General features: G+C 50.1%; 1 protein-coding gene across 4 annotated transcripts in view; it reads left to right on the forward strand.

Annotated features, from left to right (window-relative positions):
- Positions 1–808: 808 nt before the first annotated feature.
- LOC105495102 (single stranded DNA binding protein 3) overlaps positions 809–26,382 on the forward strand; it is a 180,967-nt gene continuing 155,393 nt past the window's right edge. For 3 of the 4 annotated variants that reach the window (XM_011764302.3, XM_011764303.3, XM_011764304.3), the window contains exons 1-4: positions 820–977; positions 1,989–2,061; positions 2,281–2,342; positions 4,950–5,034. In XM_011764302.3, coding sequence (XP_011762604.1) covers positions 922–977; positions 1,989–2,061; positions 2,281–2,342; positions 4,950–5,034 — 276 coding nt within the window. In that variant the 5' untranslated portion in view covers positions 820–921. Of the gene's footprint in view, positions 978–1,988; positions 2,062–2,280; positions 2,343–4,949; positions 5,035–26,382 lie in introns of all 4 variants that reach the window. The other variant, XM_011764305.3, reaches the window with a different exon arrangement.

Raw genomic sequence — 26,382 nt, forward strand, 5'->3', positions numbered from 1 at the left:
TCGGGGTCGGAGCCTAGGGGGAGGACTACCGAGAGGGAAGGGCGAGATAAGGGCTGGGCTGGCGCGGGCCGCGGCGGGGGGGAGGTGAGGAGCAGATAAGGGAGACGGACGTGGCAGGAGGGAGAGAGCGGCGACCGCTTGGGGGTCTGCGCCCCCTCCCACCGGACGCTGCCGCAGCGCCCCCCTAACCCCCAGTGGTCCACGCCGCGGGGAGCGCCAGTCAGATCCCCCTCCTCGCTGGGGCGAGGAGACCAGGGTGCCCCCAGCCCGATCCACGTCGTCCCCCGCCCCGGCGACAGAAAAGAGAGGCTCGCGCCCCCGGACGCCCCCAGTTCGCTCGCAGGAGCAGGCAGCGGCTCCGCGGAGGCGGCCGCAGCGGGGACTGCCGCGGCCGGCGCTGTCAGGGCGTCCCTCCCGGCCGGCCCGGGCCCGCCCCCGCGTGCGCCGATTGGTCGACGCGGCCATCCATCGCGGGACGTTGCCGCCCGCCTCGCTCCCTCGCCCGGGTAGCCACGTTCGGTTGAGCTCCAAGTAGACCAGCGGCGGCGGCGGCGGCGGCGGCAGCGGTGTTGGAGGCGCAGAGGGCGGCGCAGGCGGAGCCGGGAGGGCGCGCGAGCGAGCGGAGAGCGGGCGGCCGTGCGGGCGGCGGCGGCGGCACTCCAGGCCGAGCCGGCGCGGGAGGAGTTCCAGGGCGATGGGGCCGCGGCCGGGGCTGACGCTTTGACAGCTGGAAAGAGCGCGGAGCCAGCGCCTGGGGGGGAGGGAGGGGAGCGCGGCGAGGAGAGCGCCAGCGAGCGAGAGAGCGAGCGAGCGCCGGGGAGGGGGCCGGGAGCGAGGGGCAGCTCGGGAGAGCCGGAGCGGTAGCGGCGGCGGCGGCGGCGGCGGCGGCGGCGAGGCTCGGCGCCCTCTTCCCTGCAAACCATGTTTGCCAAAGGCAAAGGCTCGGCGGTGCCCTCGGACGGGCAGGCTCGGGAAAAGTAAGCCCTATTTTGCAAGTGGCGGCCGCGCCGCCGCCGGGCTGCGGGCGGGCGGTGGGAGGCAGGTGGGCGGGCGGGGGCCGGGGGCTGCTGCGCCCTCTGGCCCCCGGGTCCAGGCGCCGCCTGCCTGGCCCCTTCCCCGAGGCCGGGGCGGGCGGCGTGGGAGAACCCATTGTTGGGAGCCGGCGGAGGTTGGGAGATCGGGGAAGGGGCGGCGGGGGGAGCCGCCGGAGGAGGTACTTGGTGGCCGTGGCGCGGGCCGGGCGCGGGGCCCCGCGGTGAGTGGTGGGCGAGGTCCCGCCAGCGAGCCTGGACGCTCGCTCCAGCCGGGCGCTCGCCGCGGTGGCCGCACTTTGCCCACCGGGCGCGGGCAGGGGGCGCGTGGCTTCTGCAGCCCCGAAGCCTCCTTTTGTCCGCCGGCGGCGTGAGGAGTGCGTGCCGGGGGCTTTGTTCGGCCGGGAGCGCTCTCCCTTCCCTGCCCTCGTATTCGTCACTGGGTCCGCGTCCTCGGACGCCGGGCTAGGCAGCGACGGTGGCGCCGGCTTGGCCCCAGACTTGGGGCACAGTTGTTTGGGGGGAGGTGACGAGGGTGGTGCTTTGCTGCCCTCTCTAGAGCGCGCCAAGCACCCGGAGTCCAGGGCTGAGTCTCCCTGGACCTCCAAAGCCGGGGAGAGCGTAGCGAGGACTGGGTCGGGAAAGGCAAGGTGGCTGTGGGGTCGAGTGGCTTGCGAGTTTGAGGAACCTAGGTGGGTTTGTCCCCGACGCGACTTGGAAGTTCAAGTTTGGGGCTGCTCTCCATCCCTCACTGCTTGAGGTAACGCGTTCCCCGGTCCCCACCCCCTAACTGTTCGCACCTGGCGGCCCTGTTTGGGGTTAGCTAGCTGCTTACCTCTGGTCGGGGCCACAATGGGACGGCGCAGACAGGGCTCAAAGCCTGCTGGCAAGGTCCTGGAGAGCGCCGGTGGGATCTGACTCCTTCCCCTCTCTCTTTGCTCCCTGCCCACTTTCCAGGTTAGCTTTATACGTCTACGAATATTTACTGCACGTAGGAGCACAGAAATCTGCACAGACCTTCTTATCGGAGGTGAGTGGGACTCCCCCCAGCATCCAATTTCTTGACACCCCCCTCCCCACTATTCTTAGAGCCTTTGTTTTCAGGAGCAGCCACTGTGGCCACCATTTTGAATTTTTATCACCTTTTGGCATTTATTGTTAGTTGGTCTTCCCAGCCTTTTGGCTCTAGGAAGCCCCCAGCCCACCCCGTGTCTACTCCTCTAAGCTGCCTCCGCTCTTACCTTTCCAGATTCGATGGGAAAAAAACATCACGTTGGGAGAACCGCCTGGGTTTTTGCACTCGTGGTGGTGGTAAGTTTGTGTGATAGTTTTGCATGTGTGTTTGTTTTGTTCTGAGCCCTGGGTCCAAGTGAACAAAGAAGGGAGGCCTGGAGCAGGCCCTCCACCCTGTGGCCCTCCGCGTTGCACAGAGCGGGGCACCTCGAGGCACTCCGGCCCAGCTGGCCAAGGAGGAAAAGGGCAGAAGAGGATGCTACCTGAAGTTTTGGGGGAAAAACGACAAAATAATCTGTGATGTTGGGGTAGAAACTCCTTACTTTTACATCTCACTCTGGGGCTCTAGGCAAGGGTTTGAAAAAACATTGGAGGATTTTTGTCAATTCTGCATGTTGCTTTAATTAGAGGAGTGGGGGTGGGGCGGCGTGGAGGGGATACCAGGTCTGTTTTACAACTAGCCTGTCCGTTCCTTTTTCTCCTCGGAGCTTACAACCTTAAGATAGGACATCTACGGGGCTTTTTCCAGGCACCCTGAGAAAAAGCAAGAAAGGGCTGCCACTTCCTTTAAAGATACTGATTCAGACTGACTGGTCCTTCCTTTCCTCTGGGAGCTCCCCGCCCCCCTCCCCCACTAAAACCACAAAGTGTTGTTTTAGGCAGAACCTTAACTGGTCAGAGTCGACCTCACAGTGTCTGTAGTTAGGGGCTCCCACTCTCTGTGACTCTCTTACCAGGTCTCTGTGTCCTTTGGGTGTGGGGCCACCGCAGGTTTGGTCTCTGTTGGGTATACGACAGCCAAGAGGGAGCTTAGGGTCAGCCGGACCCAGTTGCCCTAAGTGTATGACCCCGGTGTTTTGTGCCACTGACCGGTGGAGTCTTTAACATCCTTTTGAAACAGAAAAGAAAGCAGAGTGGCTTGATGGAGTTCAGCAAAACGGTGTGTCCTGTCTCATGTCTGTTGGCATCTTAGCGGGTTTACCTGCCAGCTCAGGTTACTGTTCTAAGTCTTAGAACAGCAGGAGGATGAAGTGTCTGTTCTAACTTGTGCAGAGAAAATGAGTTTTTAATTACTTCTGCCAACCTCGGAACTGCAGGTCTTGGAGGCATTAGTGTGGCGGAAGGATTCCACCTGTAGGAGTGGGTGATAGGTTTTCTGTGGCTGTTTTTGGAGGGAGTGTGTGGATGGGGTTGGCAGCTCTGATCGGCTTGGATCTTGTAGAAAGTTAGGCTTATGATTGAAGGTTACTTAGGCTTATGAGTGAAGGCGCTGGGGAATTTGTAGTGTTGGAAACCTTGAACGTGTGGAGGAGGTAATCAGATGTGTACAGTTCCAGAAGACAGAAAGAAATGTTCTCTAGCCCTTCTCTGCAGCTAGTAGAAGTCCCTGATTTTCCTGTTATATCCAGGAGCTCCTGAAACTTCTCCATCCTTATCTCAGGCACAGGAACGTAGAGTCTGTTGTGTGAGGCCCGGGCGATGGTGGCTTATGAGTGGCTGTGGTCCTGTTTGGTAGAAGTTGGTTCCTGCGATTTGACACTGAGCAAAATGACCCAAGGAGGAAGCAGTGGAGCTTGTCTGGTGAGGGGCAGGCTGCATTATTCACACACCTTGAGTGAGATGCTTGTCTGATGACTTGCAGAGCTGCCTGTTTGTGACGAGGACAAGAGCATTGGACCAGGAGTCAAAAGGACTTTGGTTTTGGTGCCCACTTTACCCTTTAAGCTGGTTCTGTCCCTGGGCCTTGGGCTCCTGATCTGGAGAGTTTCTTAGGTCCCTTGTTAATAACAGTGACAACTCCGTCTTTGAATAGGGCTTTATTGGTTGACATAGGACTTGTATGTCTGTTCTCGTACAAAATGTTGGAGTGACCCTACAAAATCTTTAGTGGGGGATGAGGCAGGCATTTCTGGGCTTGCTTCCTTCTTCCCTTTGCTGACAGGTGCTTCTCTAAAGAGGGCCCTCTACTGCAATGTGAAAGGACCAGATACTTGGATGTCCATGACCTGTCCTTTGCCTAACTGATTTGTGTTTTTTGGTGCGTGGAGGGAGGAGTGGTTCTTGCATAAGAATTCCTTGGGGGAGGGCTTGGGTGGGAGTGGGGGTGGGGTGGGAAGGGTGGAGGTGTGGGCTCTGGGATTAAGAACCTGTAAAATTTCCTTTATTGACAGAGTCTCTCCTAGATTGCTGGATGTATGAATCATAGTTATGTCCTGACTTTGGCACTTGAACCTTTTTTAGGATATGCAGCCATTTTGGTTTGGGTGGTGAAAAGAAAACAGATGAGACCAGTATGGATTCTCATCCACATTTGCGTTCGTCCTCCTAGGGCATCCATGAGTGGGTTCTACTAACCCCTTTGAGCTTCAGTTGCCCCCTGTGTAAAGTGGAGAGAAAATTGCCTACCTTATAGTCTATGGTAGACACAAGTAATACGGGTGTGAGGCATCGGGCACGCAGTAGGTATTTGATATATAAGAACTATTACTCCCATTACTAATGGCTGACTTGCCAGAAAAAGTTGGACGTGTTCTGTTTTTTAGGCTGTTTGCCCAGTGAGAGCTGATAAGGTGGGATTGAGCCTTTGGGAGACCTAGTACTGTTAGCGCCATGCATTGTGCACTTGCCGTTGTGTACACAAGTAATAATTAGTAACCTGACCTTATTGTATTTTCCTCCTTGCAGTGTATTTTGGGACCTTTACTGTGCCGCTCCTGAAAGGAGAGACACTTGTGAACATTCGAGTGAAGCAAAAGCCTTTCATGATTATGTGAGTAACACATTTTTAATCCTAGCAATAATTATAGGGTTGGATAGCTCTAAGTTCTCTAGTACGAAAAGCAAATACACAGCCATTTGGCAGTGGTCTTTATTTTCTCCTTGCCTTTCTTTCTGTTCCCCTGCCCACCTCTCTGCAGCCCTCCCCATGGTACTCTTCTCCAGCAGTGTTCTGACTTGGTGAACGGTGTTTCATAATGTTGTGATTGTGAAAAATTGTGTAGCTATCTATGTGGAGAATTAAATGGTGTTGTACAGGACTCAGAACTATGTGAGACTTACGTTAAGAGTGGACAGTTAGCTGAGAGGGGACTAAGCCTCTTTAGTGTTGGTTTCAGAAGAAATTGTAACAAACGAAACCCAGTATGAAACTTGTGTTTTGGAGTTGAATGAGAATTTGGTGGAATGGAACTTTCTTGCTCTGGTTTCCAGAGAGCGATCTTTCAAATTATGGGGGGGGGGGTGTGTGTGTGTGTGTTTGGTGTGGGTGGGCATACTGTATCCACTAAGAAGATTTGTACTCTGAGATCATCAGCTAGTTCATAATCTTGTGGCCAAAATATTCTTGTGAAGATAGTTAACATCATCAGATTGTAGTTCTTTTTACCCTATTATTCACTTTCTACCTGGATGAGTTTCTTAAGATTTATGAAATTATTATGAGAGAGTTGTCTGCCATCTATTCATCTCCCATAGCAGTCCTGTTCAGGAAAAACAAACCAACCCAGGTTTCAAACCTGGATTGGAGTCACACATGAAGATCCGATGAAATAGGTTAGGACCCATCTTGGGGAGATGGAAGAGGATGTGTCTGAAGGTCTTCCATAGCCTCCATTCAGTTCTGCTTGCTGACCCTATAGATGGTTAAGCATGTCCATATAGCAGGTGATCTAATTGGTCTTGCTCTTCTGCGTGCAGTGGGTAGGAATGGTCCTGGGAATCCGTGGGTCCTTGGGAGTTGGTTTCTTGAACGTCGTTAGGTCCCACCTGCTTGGGCCAGCCATCTGAGTTCCCTGTACGTGGAGGTTGAAATTGGCTGGGGGCCGGGCGCGATGGCTCAAGCCTGTAATCCCAGCACTTTGGGAGTCCGAGACGGGCGGATCACGAGGTCAGGAGATCGAGACCATCCTGGCTAACACGGTGAAACCCCGTCTCTACTAAAAAATACAAAAAACTAGCCGGGCGAGGTGGTGGGCGCCTGTAGTCCCAGCTACTCGGGAGGCTGAGGCAGGAGAATGGCGTAAACCCGGGAGGCGGAGCTTGCAGTGAGCCGAGATCGCGCCACTGCACTCCAGCCTGGGTGACAGAGCCAGACTCCGTCTCAAAAAAAAAAAAAAAAAAAAGAAATTGGCTGGGAGACCAGACCCATTTGGTTGTTTCACAAGTGGTCAAATCCCATGATCACCAATGTCTTCGTGGTGAAAATTTCTCCTGTAATATGAGGAGTAGAGACCCAGATGGTGGCCCACTGGTTTTGAGAATATTCAATGTGATGCAATTTTGTTGTGAATGAAAAGTTAATGCTCTTGGAAAGGAACACTGAGGAAATTGAGCAGTCCTTGTGCCCTCTTCAGGGCTGAAAAAGAGAAGCTGGTGAATGATATGTCTGGTCTGATAAACTTACGTAGTAGTGAAAGGGAGAGGTCACTGGTTCACTTATGATGTGGTTCTTCTGGGAAAATCCCATGGTGACGATAAGATTTCCTGAACTGGATGTTCAGGGAGGCTAAGAGGTACACAGCTGTATAAAAATAGTTGGTGAATTTGACCTTTCTACCTAGTAAAAATCTTGCATGTTTTTTTTCCTAAACTGTGAACAGCCAACACTGTTGCTAGTTTTTGACTACTATGCAAATAGTTTCATTTTAGAATCTGGGGTGGGTGGGTGTGTCTGTTTCATTCTCTTGATGTAGCATATCTATGCTATTTTTTGGCTGTACCTTTCAGAGAAGTTAGTGATTTAACTAAGTTTGGTGCTCTATAAACTTGAGACTCTTCGGCAACTTGTGGTGTAGTCTTCCATCTTGAAACAATATGGCGGCAGTGAAAGTTTGCACATGGGTTTGCTTTCAGTAATTTGCTAAGGAATGGCAGTAGAATTGTATAGAGATCACTGAGGTTGGCGTTGACATTTAGAAGATCCTACTAAGAGATGAGTTCACCCTCGTTGAGGCCCACATTTCATACGTGTGGGGTGTAAAAACCTTTTTTCCTGAATTGGGCTCCACCTGGTATAATGTGGCCTGAGAGTCAGCATGTGGGAGGAGGGATGGAGTGATGAATGGGGATTATGAAGGAGTTAAGGGGTAGCATTGAGTTGGAGGGGTGACAGCTGAGAAGCAAGTGGAAAACTGAGAAAAACTTGAGAAAATTAGGAAAAGGAACCCACTTCTCTCTTTGTCTTTCTCAAGTCTTCATCTAGTGTCTCCCTTCCTGTGACTACTGTCTAGTTAACCTTCATTCCTTCTTGCTAAATTGATTGCAGTAGCTTCTTGCTGACTCCTTCCTCTTGCCTGGAGTGCATTCCTCTCTTACCCATTCAAATCCTATTCGTCTTTTAAGACCTCCTTCTTGGAGAACTTACGAGATAGTTTTCTGCATTCTGTGATCACCTCTTCATCTCCATATCTATAAAAACCACCTATACAAAGCCTCTGTTGGCAGCTTTCCATGTGCCAGATCACTCTGCTAACTGCTGTAAGTTCAGTCCCTCATATCCTGCCAGAGACCCGATGAGAGAAGGCTTGTTGTTCACTCCATTTTGCAGATGAAGCAGCTGAGGCACACAGCGGTTAATTCCCACTTGGGAAGTGGTAGTTAGAATGCACACCCATGGAGTCATGACTGACTCTGGAATGGGTGTTTCTAAGCCCACCAGGCTTGGCCCTGCAGGCCCATGGCAAGTAGCATTTGTTCGCACTATTCCACCTAACTTCTCACTTAGGGTTGTCTTTCTGGCAACAGCCTATTCATTTTTTCCATGGTTGAGACCGTGAACTGTTCATCTCTGTAGCTCCCACAGTACCTTCCATGTAGCAGGCACATGTTCTGATTGTATGAAGGAGTTCAGGTAACGGTAAGAATGAGTAAGTCGCTTGGGGTCAGTGAGCGTTGGATGGTGTTCTTGTAGAGACTTAACTGTTGCGGGTGCTCTTGAACAAGGTGATTTTAAAGTTAGTTAACTAGTTGCCTTAACTGATTTTTAGAAAATCGAGTGTGAGTAAGTGTTTGTTGACTGCCCTTCTGTTTTCTATCAAGGAGATCCAAAGATTCTTAGGGTCTGGGGAGTTTGTGCAGCCCAGATACCATACCCGTCTTCAGTGGGTAGGAAGTGCTTACAGGGCAATGGGAGCATTGGAGAACTCAAGTCTGGAGTGGACTTTTCTGATAAATTGGTTTGCATTAAATCAGAAGAGGTCCCCAGGCCGTGGGAGGAGGGTTAGGGTCCCATTGTAATTTCCTTGCTGTTACCCTCAGGCCAGAGCAGTGCATCTCAGAGTGTTGACAAAAGCCCATGGGATCCCACTGGGGCATCTCTTTGGGTTCTCTTAGACACTGTTGTCTGGGTCCTGACCTTTTGTCGAGTGGACACTTCCAGCTGCATGAGCGTCTCTTACTATGCGCCCAGTGGTGTCCTGGCCACCTTCTCTGCTTTGACCTTCTCCAAGGTGGACCTGCAGGGAAGTGTCTTTGGTGCCTTCTCAAACAAAAAGCAATCCTTTTCCCCCTGTGTGGTAGCTAATTTTGTGTTTTCCTTTCAGTGTCAAGAAATGAGTGGCATTTGGAAGGCCAAGAAATGAGTGGCCTTTGAGCTAAAGAGACTAGAGAATAGCGATGGATTCTTACACCACACATACTTGCTGTACTTTTTTATAACACGTTTTCATTCGTGTGGTTGTGGTTGGGCTTTGCAGCTGCCTTGTTGGTTGGGTTTCGTTATAAAATCTCACTCCTGTTTTACAGATGAGGAAACTGAACCCTAGAGTTTAGGTGGCTTGTCCAAGGGCAGGCAGCCAGGTGTTGGCAGAGCTGAGACTAGAAATCCTCCATCTTTCTAGTTTTACCTCACAGCTTTTATTGACACTTACTTGATAGAGAATCCCTGCAAAACAGAGGGGAGGTATTTGCAGTTGACCTGAAGCATATCTGGCACCAGGTATGCTGGTTGGTGCCCCCCCACATGTTCACTGAAGACATGAACTTAACAGAATTTGAACGGAGCCTCTGCAAGGTGAATTGCGGAGTCGCTGGCAGAGGTGAGACCTGAACTCTGGGAAGCGGGTTTGCTGTGGTGCAGTGGCTTTTACCTTTTGGCAGGGAAAATGTGGTAAAAGCTGTGGACAGTATTTCCAGAAAGCCCTCATAGAGGGGACTTGTGCATGGTTTCGGGAGGTTCAGGGACAGCTGCTCCAACCCCAGGCCCCTCTATGATTCCTGGTGAAGAACTTTGGGAGTGAAATGGACGTGGAGTTCCATGACCTTGATGAATTTTCCTTGCTTGCCTCAGTTTCCTTCCTCTGTAGACCTGAGTTCCCTTTCATCTTGACTGTTTTTTTTTTTTTTTTTTTTTTGAGACGGAGTCTCGCTCTGTCTCCCAGGCTGGAGTGCAGTGGCGCGATCTCCACTCACTGCAAGCTCCGCCTCCCGGGTTCACGCCATTCTCCTGCCTCAGCCTCCCGTGTGGCTGGGACTACAGGTGCCCGCCACCGCGCCCGGCTAATTTTTGTATTTTTTTAGTAGAGACGGGGTTTCACTGTGTTAGTCAGGATGGTCTTGATCTCCTGACCTCGTGATCCGCCCATCTTGGCCTCCCAAAGTGCTGGGATTACAGGCGTGAGCCACCGCGCCCGGCCTCATCTTGACTGTTTTGTGTTCTACCTCAGTGAGGCTGGCTTCCTGGCCCTGTGCTCCCACCCCAGCAAGACTCTGCTGACTCCTTCCTCAGCAGAGGGGAGACTTTGCCTTGAGGAGGGTTGGTTAAAGCAAGAAAGTACCCCAGAGTCGTGGGCGTGGGCTGGCGCTGAGGTATTTGTGGCTGTGTGGCAGGGGTCCAGCGTCCTTGGTGGGTTTGAAATAGCAAAGTGATATTTGAGAGGGCTCTCCTTGGATGTGCTGAGCTGAGGTTCCTGCCAGGCAGGGAGTGTCCATGCCTGCCAGAACCCTTTAGGGGGAGGGGGATGAGAGGGTGGCAGTGCAGGCTGGAATAGGTGGAGAAGGCTTGCAGCTGGGCTTCAAGGAGCTGGGGGAGTGTGCTGCCCCGTGATAAGCCAGGCTAGCTATCTGCCCAGAGGTCCTGGCAAGTTCACGGTGTTGCCTTTGGCTCTGACCCTTGGCACCCTTGTGTGGCAGATTAAAAATACAAAACATACACACTTTTTTTTCCCTCTCCCCCATTCCCCTTGGAGCGGAGGCTTTGGGTTGCGGCCCCTCTTTAGGCTCCTGCCCCGTTTTCTGCAATTCCTCTTAACCCCAGAGGCTGCCAGACTCCTCCATCGGTATCTAATTAAACATTAAATGAGAAACTGGAATTGCATTTTGCCAGAACCCGAGTAATGCAGCCACCTTAATGGGTTTCAAGTGGCGGCAAGACCCCAAATTGCAAATCCTTGCCCTTTATTTCAAGGCAGGAGGTGGGGCGGGGGGAGTGGTGGGGACCCAAACAAAGTTTTTGGCAGTGGTCACTTCATTTGAACTCCCAGACCAGCAGTGTGCACCAATCTTTCGCATAATGCCATCTTTGTTAGCTAAGCATTTGCAAACTTGGACTGAGAGTTAGCTCTGTGCCAGCCAGCACTCAGAGGGAGCTGGGAGACACCCAGCTCTCCTCACAGTTCCTTAGGTCGTCTGAATTTTGTGAGGGAGGCAGGTTCTCAAGTGGAGAACCTCAGGTCAAGGGTGCCTCCTTCCCTTGGCTTCCCTGCCTCTTTCTGTATGAGACTGTGTGTGTTTACGCCTTAACAGGGAGAAGTGGCAGGGAGGTGTGTGTGCTTGGGGGTCTGTCAGCCAAGATAATAGAAATGTTACACTAGCTGTAGCCTTTATAATAGTGTCTGAGGGTTTAGAGTATTTAGAAAAATTAATCTTTTTTAGCTTGGTAATAATTCTGACCATGGTACAAGTGCATTAGACGATTCACATAAACTTCTTTAATACATGTTGCTGGGAGCTTACAGCAAATAGACAATCATGATTGTTTTTTTTGATTCACTGGGGTAATGTTTTTTTTTTCTTCCCTGCTCTTGTTGCCTAGGCTGGAGTGCAATGGTGCGATCTCAGCTCACTGCAACCTCTGCCTCCCGGGTTCAAGTGATTCTCCTGCCTCAGCCTCCTGAGTAGCTGGGATTACAGGCATGTGCCACCACACCCAGCTAATTTTTTGTATTTTTAGTAGAGACAGGGTTTCGCCATCTTGGCCAGGCTGGTCTCGAACTCCTAACGTTGTAATCTGACTGCCTCAGCCTCCCTAAGTGCTGGGATTACAGGTGTGAGCCACCGCGCCTGGCTGGTAATGGGGTTTTTGTAGCCTTGGCAAGATGAGTTTTAGCAGTGTTTCTGTGTTCTGCATTTCTTTTCCTGGGTTTTGAATCCTCTGGATTTTAAAGGGTTTGGGTTCTGACTGGTGGCTTAGACTCCCATGTGATTCTAGTTTCCACTCTGTCATTTCCTGGCTGGAAATCGTCAGGGATCCTCACTTCCTGGCCGGGATCCTCAGTTTTCCCATCTGTAGCATGGAGGAATGGTGATTCCTTTGCATAGTGGTTGTGAGAGTTAAGTAATATAGTACAGTCATCCCTCAGTATCCAGGGAGAATTGATTCTAACCCCCCCACTGCCCATCCCTGCTGTCATGTGTCACCCCCGCACCCTCTCAAGGGGCAGAGCTGGCAGTCCTGTCACAGACTGGTACTGATAAATGCTCCCCTGAGATGTCTGTGTCCCTTATCTGTATTGGGCAGAATGGTCCTCTCCCACTCCCGCGTGTGGCCACTGCATGGCTTAAGTGGTAAGGCCCAGAGGGCGTGAAGCTTGGCATCAGCAGGAATCTAGATTTGCATTTCAGCTTCACGTCCTTGATAGCTGTGGGGGCCTTCATTTCTCAAGGTCCATCTCTTTACTGTAAAATAGGCTCAAGGGTTGTCCTGGCGCAGCCCACCATGGGGATGGCTGTGAGAGAGGCTTGGAAAGCTGTCCAGGGAAAGTTGGTTGTGCTGTGAAATCCTGTGTCTTTGTTAACAGGGATGAAATGAGGGGTCTTGGACTGTTCTCTTTGGTAGGTATCCTGCCCTGGCAGGTGCTCAGACTTTCCCTGATTTTTTTTTGTTGTATGAGGGAATTTTCCCCTTTTATTGTATGTGGGAATCCCCTTTGTGGGATTCCCACATATAATTAAAAAAAAGGAGTCTTAAGGAGACAGTGAGATTGAGAAGGGAAGTGCCAGCCATGGCAGGGAAGCTGGTTCTGACCACATTGGCTTCTTTTTCTTTTGACTTCCTGGGGTGATCCTGAGGCCTTGATCAGGCGGCTGTCAGACCAGGAGAATAAGACGCTACCATGTTTTGAGGTTACCAAGCTCCTACTATGCTCACTGTCTAGTTGAAGAGACAGATGCAGTCCAGGATGAGATGTGGGCTTAAAAAGAATTGTGGGGAATGATCTTGTTTTTCTTTCCTTTTTTTTTTTTTGAGACGGAGTCTCGCTCTGTCGCCCAGGCTGGAGTGCAGTGGCACGATCTCCACTCACTGCAAGCTCTGCCTCCTGGGTTCACGCCATTCTCCTGCCTCAGCCTCCCATGTAGCTGGGACTACAGGTGCCCGCCACCGCGCCCGGCTAATTTTTTTTGTATTTTTAGTAGAGACGGGGTTTCACCGTGTTAGCCAGGATGGTCTCGATCTCCTGATCTCGTGATCCGCCCGTCTCGGCCTCCCAAAGTGCTGGGATTACAGGCGTGAGCCACCGCGCCCGGCCATGATCTTGTTTTTCTAAGAGACCAAGATACAGAGTCAGTATGGAGTTGGGGGCGCGGTGCGGGGAGGTAAACAGTCCCACCCCTGTGTTGTAGTGAAATATATATTTATCGTAGATATAAATAGCGGGATTGCAGGTGATGGAACTGGAGGTCACCTAGTGTTGTTTCAAGTAGCTAAAGAAACATGCCCAGAGGGAAAAGTGCCCTGCGTGAAGTTACCAGTAGAACTCAAACCTGCAAGCCTCATCAGGAGTCCAGGATGCTTTCTTTCCTTTGCCTTGTTGCAGTTACAAGCTGTGCAAACATGGGCACCTTAAGTAACCTCTGAGCCTCAACTTCCTCCGGTGGAAAATGGGGTTAATAAAGTATACCAGGCCGGGCGCCGTGGCTCACGCCTGTAATCCCAACACTTTGGGAGGCCGAGGCAGGCGAATCACTTGAGGTCAGAAATTAAGAGACCAGCGTGGCCAACCAACATGATGAAACCCTGTCTTTACTAAGAATAGAAGAATTAGCTGGACGTGGTGGTGGGTGCCTGTAGTCCCAGCTACTCTGGAGGCTGAAGCAGGAGAATAGTGTGAACCCAGGAGGTGGAGGTTGCAGTGAGCCGAGGTTGCATCACTGCACTCCAGCCTAGGTGATACAGCAAGACTCAGTCTCAAAAAAATAAAAAAATGAAGTATACCTTTATAAGGTCATAAAGATTAAGTTTACACACATACACACCATATATAGTAGTGCCTAGCACAGTGTAAGTTCTGCATAAATGTGTGCTGTCATTTTTCTTTTTTTAAATTTATTTTTGATGTTTTGTAGAGACGTGGTCTTGCTTGTTGCCTAGGCTGGTCTTGAATTTCTGGCTTCAAGGGATCCTACTGTCAGGGCCTCTCAAAGTGCTGGGATTATAGGCGTGAGCCACTACACCCGGCCTGTGCTGTCGTTTTTCTTAACCTCACCTCCGGCCTGCTCTGAGTCCTGGCTTCCTGATGGGCAGTGTTCTCAGTGACTGATAACAAGGGGCCAGCAGAATGACCTTGGGGTGAGAGGCGTGTGCCTGTGAAGTGTGAACCATCATGGGCTGGTTCCCCTGTTGATCAGCTCTCTGGATCCCTGGGTTTCAGGTAACCCCCGAGGGATTGTGGTGGCAAGTCACATATGTTCTCCCCGCCCCAGTGATTGGAGGAGCAAGTCACATATGCAGCTTCCAAGCCAGCCGGGGTGCTTGTGAGGATGAGAAGAGAGTGGACGCTCAGATGCTCCTGGCCTGCACCTGGCCTGAAGTTGTCCCATCACTGTCCATTTTCTCCTCTCCCAGTGACTTCTCATTTTCTAGGAATCTGGAACAGGCACTTTCCCCAGCCACTTTGGCCTCTTCCCCATGATTCCTGCTTGGTACCGTACCACCTGAGAGGGTTTTTTCCTCGCCTGCCAACTATTCCTTCTGTAGAGCTGATGCTAGCCTGGAATGTGGCTGCCTCTACCAGGCCTGCCAGGACGACACCTATGGGAAGACATCCCTCTTCTGTTTTTTTCCCCAGGAACTAACTCTGTAACTCTCTTAGTCATTTGTTACCAGCTGCCTGGAAGGAGAGTTATTTCAGTTAAGGTTGTGTCTCTTCCCTTCCCCTTTCTGGAATGAAAGCTCCTTGAGGGGAAGAACTTCTTGCCCTTTCTGCTACCCCATTCCTGGTGCCTGTCGCAGGTCTTGAAAGCATTCTGAGGTCGGTGAGCAAGGCTCTGAGCCTTGAGAAGTGAGAAGGATTTGATTCCTGCCCAGGCATCAAGTGTGTTAAGTACATGTTTTAATGAAGATGGACAAGGGCACATGGTGAAGCATTGTTTTGTAAACTGTGAGCTGTGACCCATTAGTCCATCATGAAACCAACTTAGTGGGTCATGACTGGTAATTATCAAAAGAGAAACAACCGTATTACACAGAGTGAACACAAGTATTGTTTCCGGAAATGTCTGTTTTCAGTGTTTTACGTGTGCATATAAAAGTAAGTGTGCCCTGGGTTTGTGTTGTAGAATTTGCCTTATTTTGGGGCTCAACACAAAGTCAGAAGGCCACTTGCCCAGAGACAGCTGAGACTGAATCTTAGTTCCTACAAGTTAAGTGACTTGTGTCAAGCGACAAGCAATTGCTGAGCCTCAGTTTCCAGATCTGTACTAGAAGGAAATGATCCATCCCTTAGAGAGTTCTCGGGGAATTGTTCCCCCACCACCTCTTGTGCTTTCAGAGTGGTGCCTGGCAGGCACCTGGTATCTTTGTCTCTGTGGTTTGCTGCCATAGTCTTAGTGCATTGAATGCACAGAAAGTCTCAACAGATGCTTATTGAAGGCAGAGTAAGCAACAGCTCCCGTTGGAGGGGGTGGGACTGTGGCCTGGACCACTCTGGAGTGGGCGCGGGAGGAGAGGGCCTGGGAGTGCAGGGACACTCTTCTTCATCGCTGAGTCCACGTGGCTCTCTAGGCAGAGCTGGAGAAGTTTGCAGCCTGTCCCTGCTGGCTGGCTGTGGGGCGGCTCCTCCTGCCTGTCTGTGATTGAGGTGGGGGGGTCCCTTGCCCCCTGTGGAGCTTGTGTCTGAACAGGGCTTAGGCAGTAGCGGTGGTGAGCATAGGTCGTAAGGCATCCTGTCTGACCCAGGTTGACCCAGCCTCCCAAATTCCCTGTCCCCTCCTGGTGACAGCTGTTTGCACAGCTTCCAGGGCAGGTTTTGTGTCCCCTGCTCTTTGTGTGTTTGGGTGAAGCGCCTGACATTTCACTTCTGTTTCACAGTCCTCTGACCTTAAGAAGCACGACTGCTCCCTGGGGCCGCTGCCTGAGGTTTCCTCTGATCCTTCTTTCCCAGTCACAAAAGGCTGTTTGAGAGAGGAGGCAGTTGGGGGGAGCAGGCCTCTCCCACATTCTGGGATACGGCTGCAGTGCTTTGAGCTCTGAGAGGGGCAGAGCGTAGCTTTACAGACTGGATGGAAATAGCAGATGGTTGGTGGGTAGTTATTGCCCGGCGCCCGCTGCCTGCCGGTCTTTGTCATTAGATGCAGTGTTGTGGACCATACATGGGATTTGGACTTGGATGACCAAAGTACAAGATCTGATTCTTTCAGATGGCCTTGGGTAAGTTGTCTGGTATCTGCAAAATGATAGGAAACAGTGGCCAGCTTTTTTCTGCCCCTCCAGCTTTTTGGAAGTTGGGTGAGAGCTCGTGAAAATGCTTTGTGAGTTGTAGTCCCCTTTGAGAAGGCTGTTTCAGATGTGCAAGAAGAAGGAGACACTCAGTTTCCAGATGGGGACACTGAGGCTAGAGCAGGCTGGTGACACAGCAAGCCTGGGGCCACCACTGACTTGAGAAAACCTCCACCTAAGAGACTGGCGCTCGTGTCTGTGTCTGTGCCATCCTTTAGGAATTTTGCAGCTTTCTTTGGGAGAGGCCGAGAGCTTCCTGTGGCTTTGGCCATCCGGCTGGTGCTGAGGGGGCAGACGGCCCAGTGGGCAGGCCTGGTGCCGGGCGTGTGCGCGCTGCCGGTCTTTGCTTGCCGGCTTTTAGAAGGCTTCCAGTAGAAAATGTTATCCTCTCTCTGGAGGCTCTTCCTCTTGGCAGCGCCACCCGCCTGCTGGCCAGATCCCGCTCGGAGCCCGCTTGTGTTACGGGCGGCGGCCCTGGCCCGCAGCTCCAGGCAAGGCTCTCCACGATCTCCGCGCTGGTGAGCCGCTTCAAAAGGGGATTTTACAGCATGACAGGGAATTTCAGCCACCACGTTATCTCCGAATTGGCCAATTGATGGTTTCAGCAGAGCATTTCAGCATCGGGGAAGCCAATACAATTTGAGTTAGTTGTGATGGCTGCCACTTTAAATACCGCAGTGAATTTCTGTCAGCGAGCTAATGCGTGGAATAGGGAATTGCAGAAAACTTGATCACCAGAGTGCTTCAGTCGATTCTGACCCCAAGCTACAGAAAATGAACTTAAATCTAGTTGACTGTCGCCACATACTTTCTTTGGTGTTACTTTGCCGGCAGCTTCTTCTTCAGAGGGAGCTGGACGAGAAAAGACTAGGAGGAAATCAGGATGTTTGCCTCTGGTCCCCGGGATTTTAGAGAGTGACAAGTCTTCATGGGAGGTTAACCATTGGTAGTTGGGGTGGTGAGTTCTTGGTGAGGGATGAGTTTCTAAATGACAGCATTATGGCTTAGTAATAATGAATTTTCTATTTAACAAAGCAAACTGGTGCTTATGGAGCACTTACTATGTGTTCCGACCCTTAAAAGGCATTCTTCGTTATTTCCCTGTTGGGTAATATAGAGGACAGGCATTCCTCCTGTTTCATGACAGAAGAACTGATGACAATAGCAAACAATTATTGGGTACTAACTGTATGCCAGGCACTGTTGTAAGTGCTTTAGGTTTTGTCTGTTGTCATACTCAAAACGGCCCTGTGGGTTAAGTTCTGTTATTCCTATTTTGTAGAGAAGGAAATGGAGGCACTTAGAGGGATTCAGCCATGGGCAAGGTAGACTTAATAGGTTAGTCTTCTTAATAAAAAAAAAAAAAAAAAAAAAAAAATTTTTTTTTGGAAACAGGGTCTCGCTGTGTTGCCCAGGCTGGAGTGCAGTGGCATGATCTCAGCTCACTGCAGCCTCAACCTCCCCAGGCTCAGGTGATTCTCCCACCTCAGCCTTCTCAAGTAACTGGGACTATAGACATGTGCCACCATGCCCGGCTAATTTTTCTATTTTTTTTTCTTTTGGTAGAGGCAGGGTTTGCCATGTTGCCCAGGCTGGTCTCAAACTCCTGGCTTCAAGTGATCCTCCTGCCTCGGCCTCCCAAAGTGCTGGGATTACAGGTGTGAGCCACTGTGCCTGGTCCAGATTTGGCATCTTTTCTGTCTCGTTAATTGACGACCTCCTGCCCAGCCTGGGGTGGTTTGATGCTGAGACTGGCAGGACCAGGTGGGTCCTGAGGGAGACGAGCCAGCTGAAGCCTGACCTGGGCTCGTAGGGTTCCTGACTGGTGCGGTGCTTCTCTGTGGGTAGAGGGATTGGGCTGGTTTATTAATGACCTCATCCAGGAAGAAAACATCTTGGCTTTGGGACCTATGTAACAAAGAAAAGGTTTGCTCTCTCTCCTCTCTCTTCACTGAAAAGGCCCCCTTTTGTTAAATCTCCTACCACCCCCTGTGGACTCCACACTTGAAAATATTTTATTTACAAAGAGATTGCATGCATCGAGTCACCATTAATTTTAATGAAGAAATGTGGAAAATGAGAACTATATAGCTGCTGATGAGACTTTCTCATCACCTCAGAGGAACCAACGTGAGCACACCAGGTTGGTAGAACAGAATTCTAGTCAACAGAAACACATTGGAAATTTTAGTTCCGTGTCAATTGAGGCAGACCCGATTCTTCTAGAACTTAATATTAGCAATGGCTCAAGAGCCCCCAGTAAAGTTTTCCAGGGACCTGGTTAGAATCCTTAGGCAGGACCCACCTAGCAGTGGTGCCTTCTCGCTTTGTCCTGGCTTGGCCAGGGTTGACCTCTGTAGAGGGGCATCCCTCATGTTTCCCTCAGGACTGAGGAAGGTTAGAATGCAATGTTCTCTCCGGAGATGGCGGAGCCCTCTGTAGGTCATCCACCCCTGCTCTCCTGGCTGTGCAAGCAAGGCTTCTCTGTTAGGGCAGTGCAGCTTGGAGGGTAGACACACTGGGGGTTTAAGAGCCTGCATGGACAGCTCCCATCTGCAGAGCCTCCTCTCCCTACAGATATCCCAAGGCAGGGGTCCCATATTCCCTGCGGTTCTGAGCTGGCATTACCTGTAGGAGATGGATCACTGGACAACAAGTCCAGAAATCATCCTTTTCCACCAAGCTTTCCCACTTAATAGCTTGGTAACCTTTGACAGATTATTGTCTGCGTTCTTTCCTAATTTGTAGCATGGGGACAGTGAGGGATACAACAACAGTTTCTGAAACTGCAGTAACCACCATTTACTGCATTTACCCCAGGCCAGGCACTGTATGTGGGCATGACATTTAATCCCTGTAACACTCTACAAGGTAGGGGCTGTTATGACCCCATTTCTTGGATGAGGAAGCCAGGGCTCAGAGAAGTGAAGGCATGAGCCCATTGTTAGGAAGTCATTAGATAGTAGAGCTGGGATTTGAACCCAGGGCCCCACTCTACCTTTGAGCTATGCTGCTACTTTGACAAACTTTTGCATGACTTTGGGAGATGGGGACCTTGAGGAAAAATGCACTTTGAAAGAATTGGATCATTTCAGTAGAAACCTGTAAACGTGTGTCTTAAAAAAAAAATGTCAGTGACAGTTTGCTTCTCGGTGAGATGAATGCAGATAAACCTATTTTGACTGTTAACTTATTTTGTTGCTTAAAAGCCAGTGACATGTAGCGTTGAATTTATTTTTCTTCACAACATTTAAGTGTTTGCCACTTCTTGAGTGACGTGTGTGAATTTGGGAATTGCCTGTACTTTGGGAATGGAGGCCGCTGCTTGTACGTAAGGCTTTTGCCTTAAGAGGGACTTTTGGGAAGGCTTGTTCTGGCTCAGGGCCTCGCTGAGAAGTGACTTGAGTGCAGCAAGGGTACCTGTGTCTGAGGATATTGATGGAGCCGAAGCTTGCTCTGAAGTTGGGGTCACGGTGGAGAGCCGATCGCAGGAGTCTTTGTGACTGGAAGCCTAAATATTTATTCTGTTCTGTCCCTAATGAAAACAAATTGTCAACAGTTGTTCAGTAACTGACTAAATTAAAATCTGTAATTAGTCAATTAGATTAAAGAGTTGGCACAACCTGATTGTATCATGCTGGTTAGGTTATTAAGAGAAAGGGTGTGATTTTTAATTACTGAATGCTAATTTTGACAGTTTCAAATAGAAACAGACGTGTTTTTCCCCCCTTTCCCTAATTCTGAATGGTTTGGAAAGTAAAGACACTCAATGTGTAAATGATGTGTTTTTGAAGGAAAATAATCCGAGAAGGCCCTTCTGTAGAGTAGGAGGAATTTCAGCTAAGAACCCACGTTGGATTTAGTTGAAAGGGTTAGTTGGAAATCCTTCCTTTCTTGAAGAGGCATGGCTTGGTTTTTGGCAGCTCCGTTTTTGCTGTCAATGAGAGGTTGGATTTCAGCTTTAAGCGGTCGAATTATTGAGTTCTTTTTGAGGGTCTCCCTGATTCTCTCAACTTCAGGCTTTTTTCTGGCCAGTGCCCTGGAAACTATAAGCAATAGTAAATGATCCAGGGAGGAATCCCCTGTGAAGGAAGCCCAGTGGGCTCTTTGGGACACCAGCACGTGTGAGTAATCATACCCAGTGTTGTATCAAGTGTCTTCTCATACACCGGCATCTCAGGAAGATGGACGGATGGAACGGACCTTCTTACTTCATAGAATAAGTTTTGCCAACTGCCAGAGGAAAGCTGAGAGCTGGAGAATGAGGTGCCCTGTTGTGGAGGGTCAGGGGGAGAATGTACTGGGGGCAGGTGCTGACAGGCAAGAAGAAGGGACTCATGTTAAGTAATAGCTGGGGATGACGGGAGAGAGGCCTCTTGCTTGGAAGGAAGATGGGATCAGAAAGTAGGGCCAGTTCAGCTGGGTGAGGTGGTGTGCACCTATAGTCCAGCTACTCGGGAGGCAGAGGCAGGAGGACTGCTTGAGCCCAGGAATTGGAGGCTGCAGTGAGCTATGATCATGCCTATGACAACATAGTGAAACTCCGTCTCTTAAAACAAAAAAAAAAAGTAGGATCAGTTTATGGATTATGGATTGAAGCCAGCCAGGTAATTTAGCATGGTTCGGGTAGATGGGTTTGAAGATGGAGTAGGTCCTTCTTCCTGCTTTGTTTTTCTGGTGAACGCTATGTCCTTGCTTCCCCCTGTTTCCCCTGCTGACACTGGAATACAGGATATGAGCAACCTTGAAACTGGGGGTGAGAACACCTGAGCTGCTTCCAGCCAAGGGCCCCAGTACAGTGTGGATCCCCTCATTGGCCAGAGGGGACCATCCCATCTCCCCGTCCTCCCCAGCTCCTGGGAGTTTATGATGTGGGCAGCTCTGTAAGATGCTGTGCCCGTGGGGCATTTTATCTGAAGGATGAAATTTATCTGAAGGATGTCAATCCTAAGAATAGGCTCATGGGCCACTGCAAGAAGGCCACCCAGCCCTTGCTTTTCCTTGCACAAAGGAAACCCCTCCTCCTGTGGGGAGCGAGGGGTTGAAGCTGTAACCCCAGGCCCCTGACTGCCCACTGGACAGCAGCATCCCTGTCTTGAGGGAGAGCCATCCTAAACATCTGTGCCTCTAGGACTGCACTGAACCACGCCACATGTTAACGCACAGTCTCTACTTTCTGGATGGTTTTCTTGTGGGCTGAGTCTTCCATGATACTTTTTGAAGCATCAGTTAAAATGGGCTTTAGCTTTCAAGATGTAATATTTAAAGCTGTGGATGATCCAGAATGGGTCATTTTTCCTTGAAAAAGGAAACAACTTTAGTTTTTGTGTCTGATGGATATGGGATACTGGGGACCCAAGGTGCAGAGAATGAGAGCTTTTGAAGGTTAAGCAGCCTGGGTTATAATCCCCACAAGAGCCTTCATCCAGAGTGTAACCTGTGCCAGTTAATTAACCTCTGAGCCTCAGTGTCCTTATCTGTAAAATGGGAATTGTACTCAGCCTGCAGTACTGCTTTGAGATAATGAAGCAGAGCATGTTAGAAGATATTTCAGGAATGAAAGAATGAGAGGCTGAAAGGAGGGTATCTGTGCTTAGGGAGTGATTCTGGGGCGCGTTTAGAAACACGAATAAGTGAGAGGAGTGGAATGAAAAGCAGGAAGTATTTATGAATGGTGGACTCGTGTGTATTCTGAATTTGGAATTCCTCCTTCAGACACAGGATCCATAGTCAAGGTTAAAGAAACCCGTAAGAGGTTGTGTGTGTGTGTGTGTGTTTGGGGCTGGGGGCAGTGGTAGATAGAAGGGAAGGGACAGTGCTAGGAGAGAGAACATTTTAAAAGCTTACCCACTGATAGATTTGTAGCCCTGGGTAAATAGGGAAGCTTGTAAAACTTGATTCATTTTCTTCCTGAAGTCTGTTTTTGGTGGGGAGCAGGGGTGAGGACAAAGACAGCCAAGGGAGCCAAATGCTTTTAGGTTAGAAGTGTTTATATGTCCCCAGCACACACCATGTCCTTGAGAAGGGCCAGGGAAGTGTTTCATCCTGCTCCCTGTCCCTAAACGATCTTTCTCTTCCTAAGTGCCAGCTTCCCCAGTCCATCTGGGGAGGGACTGCCCACTGTCTGCCACCAGGGGCTCTGCTCAGGCCTCATCTAGGGATCTGTGCTCAGGATGACTTCCTACTTCCTTCCCGGCCTGTGGTTTGATCTTTTCTTTTGGTTAGGAAGTCTGTCCTTCCCTGTGCCTGCCCAGGCCTGCTCTGGAGATGTGAACAGGCAGCTGGGGCCACCAGTAACCAGTGAGGAGATAGGGTGTGTCCACAACTGGAGGCCCATGTGAACTGTTTAGGAATAGAAGCTACTGCTTTTGGAAAACCACTGCAGAAATGGAAAGGTGGTCAATGGGGAGAGATGAGAAGGTGATGGGCCTTGTATGTTGGAAAAAAAATTTTAGAGGGACTTAATGGAATGTTTCTGTGTTTTGAAATAAAAATTATTTGGGGACCTAACATTAAAAAAAAAAAAAGATGTCTATTTTTGTTGCTGGGGTGGAATGTGCAGCCTGAGATTCCTGGGCTGTAGTTAGGGAAGGGCCAGCTCTCTGCCTTGGGGCCTTTGCACAGGCTGTTCTCCCAGCTTGGAGCACTTGCTGCCATTCTTTCTCCTCTCGGGGAACCCTGTTTATTTTTCATGTCTCAGTTTAGACATCACGTGATTCTAAGACGCTTCTAATAATCTTTGAGCCTCTGGGGGCAGAGCTTGTGGTGGGTCTTGTAAATTGAGGCCCTGACGCTTGGTGGATCCCCACTTAACATTTGTTGGCTGAAAGAGTGATCAGGGAGGATCAGGAGGCTGCCCCCCTCCCAGGGCCTCTCTGTGCAGTCTGTGCATTTGAACAGCTCCCTGAAGTCTTAAAGCCCTCAGAACAAGTCCAAGTTCGTCTGCTGAGTTCGAGCCCTGGCCTTGGTGTTTGCCTTTCTTTTCTGAAGTAGGTCTTTGACTCATTGATGGAGCTTCAGATGTGAAGTGTCCTCAGAGGTGTGTGGGAAAATGCTCTCTGTTCAGTGAACCCAGCCTTTTGACAACTTCTGAGGCCTCTCAGGCTAGAAGCCCCGTGACTGTTCTCCTGCCCAGTTCTTGCTTTTTATAAAGGGAGTTGGGGAATAGGGTGGACAGGGATGTGGTCTGGAATCCAGAACTCCATCACTCAGCCTGTGTCTTAGTGGGGTGTTAACGGAGGATGATGGAAAATAGCCCCCTTCTGATTTCTTTCTCTCCCTCATAACTGTGTAGAAATATTTTATTATTGAACCACCTGTAATTCAGGGTTGGTGGCGATTTTATCAGGCCATACAAGTCTGCAGTTGACCTTTGCATTATCTGAGAAGACTTGTGTTTGCTTAGCCAAGGATAAACAGGATTCCAGTGTGGGTGGCTTAGGGCTTGGGGCTGTGGTCTCTGTGTGCAGGGTTGCTTCTCATTGTGAATGGCTCTTATCTGTTCTTCAAGGAGGGTCTAGCCACACTGTAGTACAGGGACTTCTTTCTTTTTTCTCTCTTTTTTTTTTTCCTTTTAGAGACGGAGTCTCGCTCTGTCGTCCAGGCTGGAGTGCAGTGGCGCAATCTCTGCTCACTGCAACCTCCGCCTCCTGGGTTCAAGAAATTCTCCTGCCTCAGCCTCCCGAGCAACTGGGACTACAGGCGCACGCCGCCACGCCCGGCTAATTTTTTTTTTTGTATTCTAATAGAGACAGGGTTTTACTGTGTTGCCCAGGCTGGTCTCAAACTCCTGAGCTCAGGCAGTCCGCCTGCCTCGGCCTCCCAAAGTGCTGGGATTACAGGCGTGAGTCACCATGTCCAGCCGGGACTTATTTTTTTCTTTATTTTATTTTTTTGTCACGGAATTTCACTCTTGTTGCCCAGGCTGGAGTGCAATGGCACGATCTCGGCTCACTGCAACCTCCTGGGTTCAAGGGATTCTCCTTCCTCAGCCTCCTGGGTAGCTGGGATTACAGGCAGGCGCCAACACATCACGCCCAGCTAATTTTGTATTTTTAGTAGATAAGGGGTTTCTCCATGTTGGTCAGGCTGATCTCAAACTCCCGACCTCAGGTGATCCACCCGTCTCAGCCTCCTAAAATGTTGGGATTACAGGCGTGAGCCACCATGCCTTGCTGGGGCTTCTTTATTTCTAAGCCTGCCATCCGGGCTTTTCCAAGGGCCTAAAATGCTTACCCCCTTTAAACAACTACTTTCTGCTACGATTGTCCTAATAGTATCAGTTTAGGAAGATATTTTATCCAAAAATCCACCCATAGGTCATCGAAGATACTTGTTTTTCTCACATATTCATCTAATCTGTCTGGTCTTCCATTCATTAAATATTTGATGCCTCTGCTGTTTGGCTGTGGAAGCAAAGACACCAGCAAATCTTTTGCCCTCACAGAGCTCATAGACTATTTTCCTCCCCTTTATTTGGCGTTTATATATTTTAAAGTGCTAACTGGCTGGGTGCAGTGGGTCATGTCTGTAATCCTACCACTTTGGGAGGCGAAGGTGGGAGGATTGCTTGAGCCCAGGAGTTCAGGACCAGCCTGGGCAACATAGTGAGACCCTGTCTGTAAAAAATAAGAATAAAAATAAAAGGTTACTGCACATATATACTTTTTACTTTTTTATTTTTTGAGACAGAGTCTCACTCTGTTGCCCAGGCTGGAATGCAGTGGCACAGTCTCGGCTCACTGCAGCCTCTGCCTCCTGGGTTCAAGCAATTCTCCTTCTTCAGCCTCTGGAGAAGCTGGGATTACAGGTGCCTGCCACCATGCTCAGCTAATTTTTGTATTTTTAGTAGCGATGGGGTTTCACCATGTTGGCCAGGCTGGTCTTGAACTCCTGACTTCAGATGATCCACCCACCTCGGCCTCCCAAAGTGCTTGGATTGCAGTCATGAGCCCCCATGCCCGGCCTAACTGCACATCTTTAAATATAAGATATATCCTGCTGGTTCCAGTTGACTTGTCCCCTAGGAAGGCACAGGAATGCTTCCCAGCATCCCCTCATGAGATTGTGGGGTCACCCTGTCTTGCTGCGCTGGCTGGCTCTGTCATTTTTGGACTTGTTGCTTGGACTCACCTGAGTTTTGCTTCCTCCTCTGTAAGGTGGTGGTAAATGATACCTTTTGGTCCCAGCATGGGTGGGTGGGTGTGGACTTGGTTGAGCCAAGTCATTTGAGGGCCTCGGCTAGGTGCCCCACCTAGGTGGGGGTGACAGTTTGGAGAAAGTGGTGATCACCTTGGTGAGAGCATAAACTGGAGATGTAGCTGAAACAAAATGTCCTTATAAGACTATTATTCTAGCAAAAGTGTGTTAAAAATTGGTTATTGGAAACACAAATCTACAAGGACATAAACTAAAAGAATGAAGACTATACTGACTCTCTTTTTTTTTTTTTTTTTTTGAGACAGTGTCTCACTCTGTCACCCAGGCTGGAGTACAGTGGCGTGGTATCAGCTCACTGCAACCTTTGCTTCCCGGGTTTAAGTGAGTCTCCTGCCTCAGCCTCCTGGGTAACTGGGACTACAGGCGCACGCCACCACGCCCGGCTAATTTTTGTATTTTTAGTAGAGACGGAGTTTCACCATGTTGGCCAGGATGGTCTTGCTCACCTGACCTCATGATCCACCCGCCTCGGCCTCTCAAAGTGCTGGGATTACAGGTGTGAGTCACCACTCCTGCCCTCTCTCTCTTTTTTAAAAGTATTGGAGTCTTACCTTGTCAGTCAGGATGGAGTGCAGCCTCAAACTCCTCCTGCTTCAGTCTCTGAGTAGCTGGAACTACAGGCATGTACTACCATGCCCAGCCAATTGTCAGATTATTTTTTTTCTTTTTTTGTAGAGAGGGGGTCTCGCTGTGTTTGCCGGGCTGGTCCCAAACTCCTGGCCTTAAGCAGTTGTCCCGCTTCAGCCTCCCAAAGTGCTAGGATTACAGGTGTGAGCCATCATGCCCTGCCTAATATACTGACTTTAAGGAAGCTTTCAGGGGCCCACACTCTGTCAGACTTGACTTAATTTTTCTAGGCTTTACCAACACCCCCAACCCATGGTTAGGGGTTGGGCGTTACAACTAGGCTGTGGTCACCTCTGAGGCACAGGTGTTGGCCACAAAGCCACCCTTTCCAGTGAGTCAGCG

The sequence above is a fragment of the Macaca nemestrina genome, chromosome 1 (assembly GCF_043159975.1).
Source record: "Macaca nemestrina isolate mMacNem1 chromosome 1, mMacNem.hap1, whole genome shotgun sequence".
NCBI classification, from domain to species: Eukaryota; Metazoa; Chordata; class Mammalia; order Primates; family Cercopithecidae; genus Macaca; species Macaca nemestrina.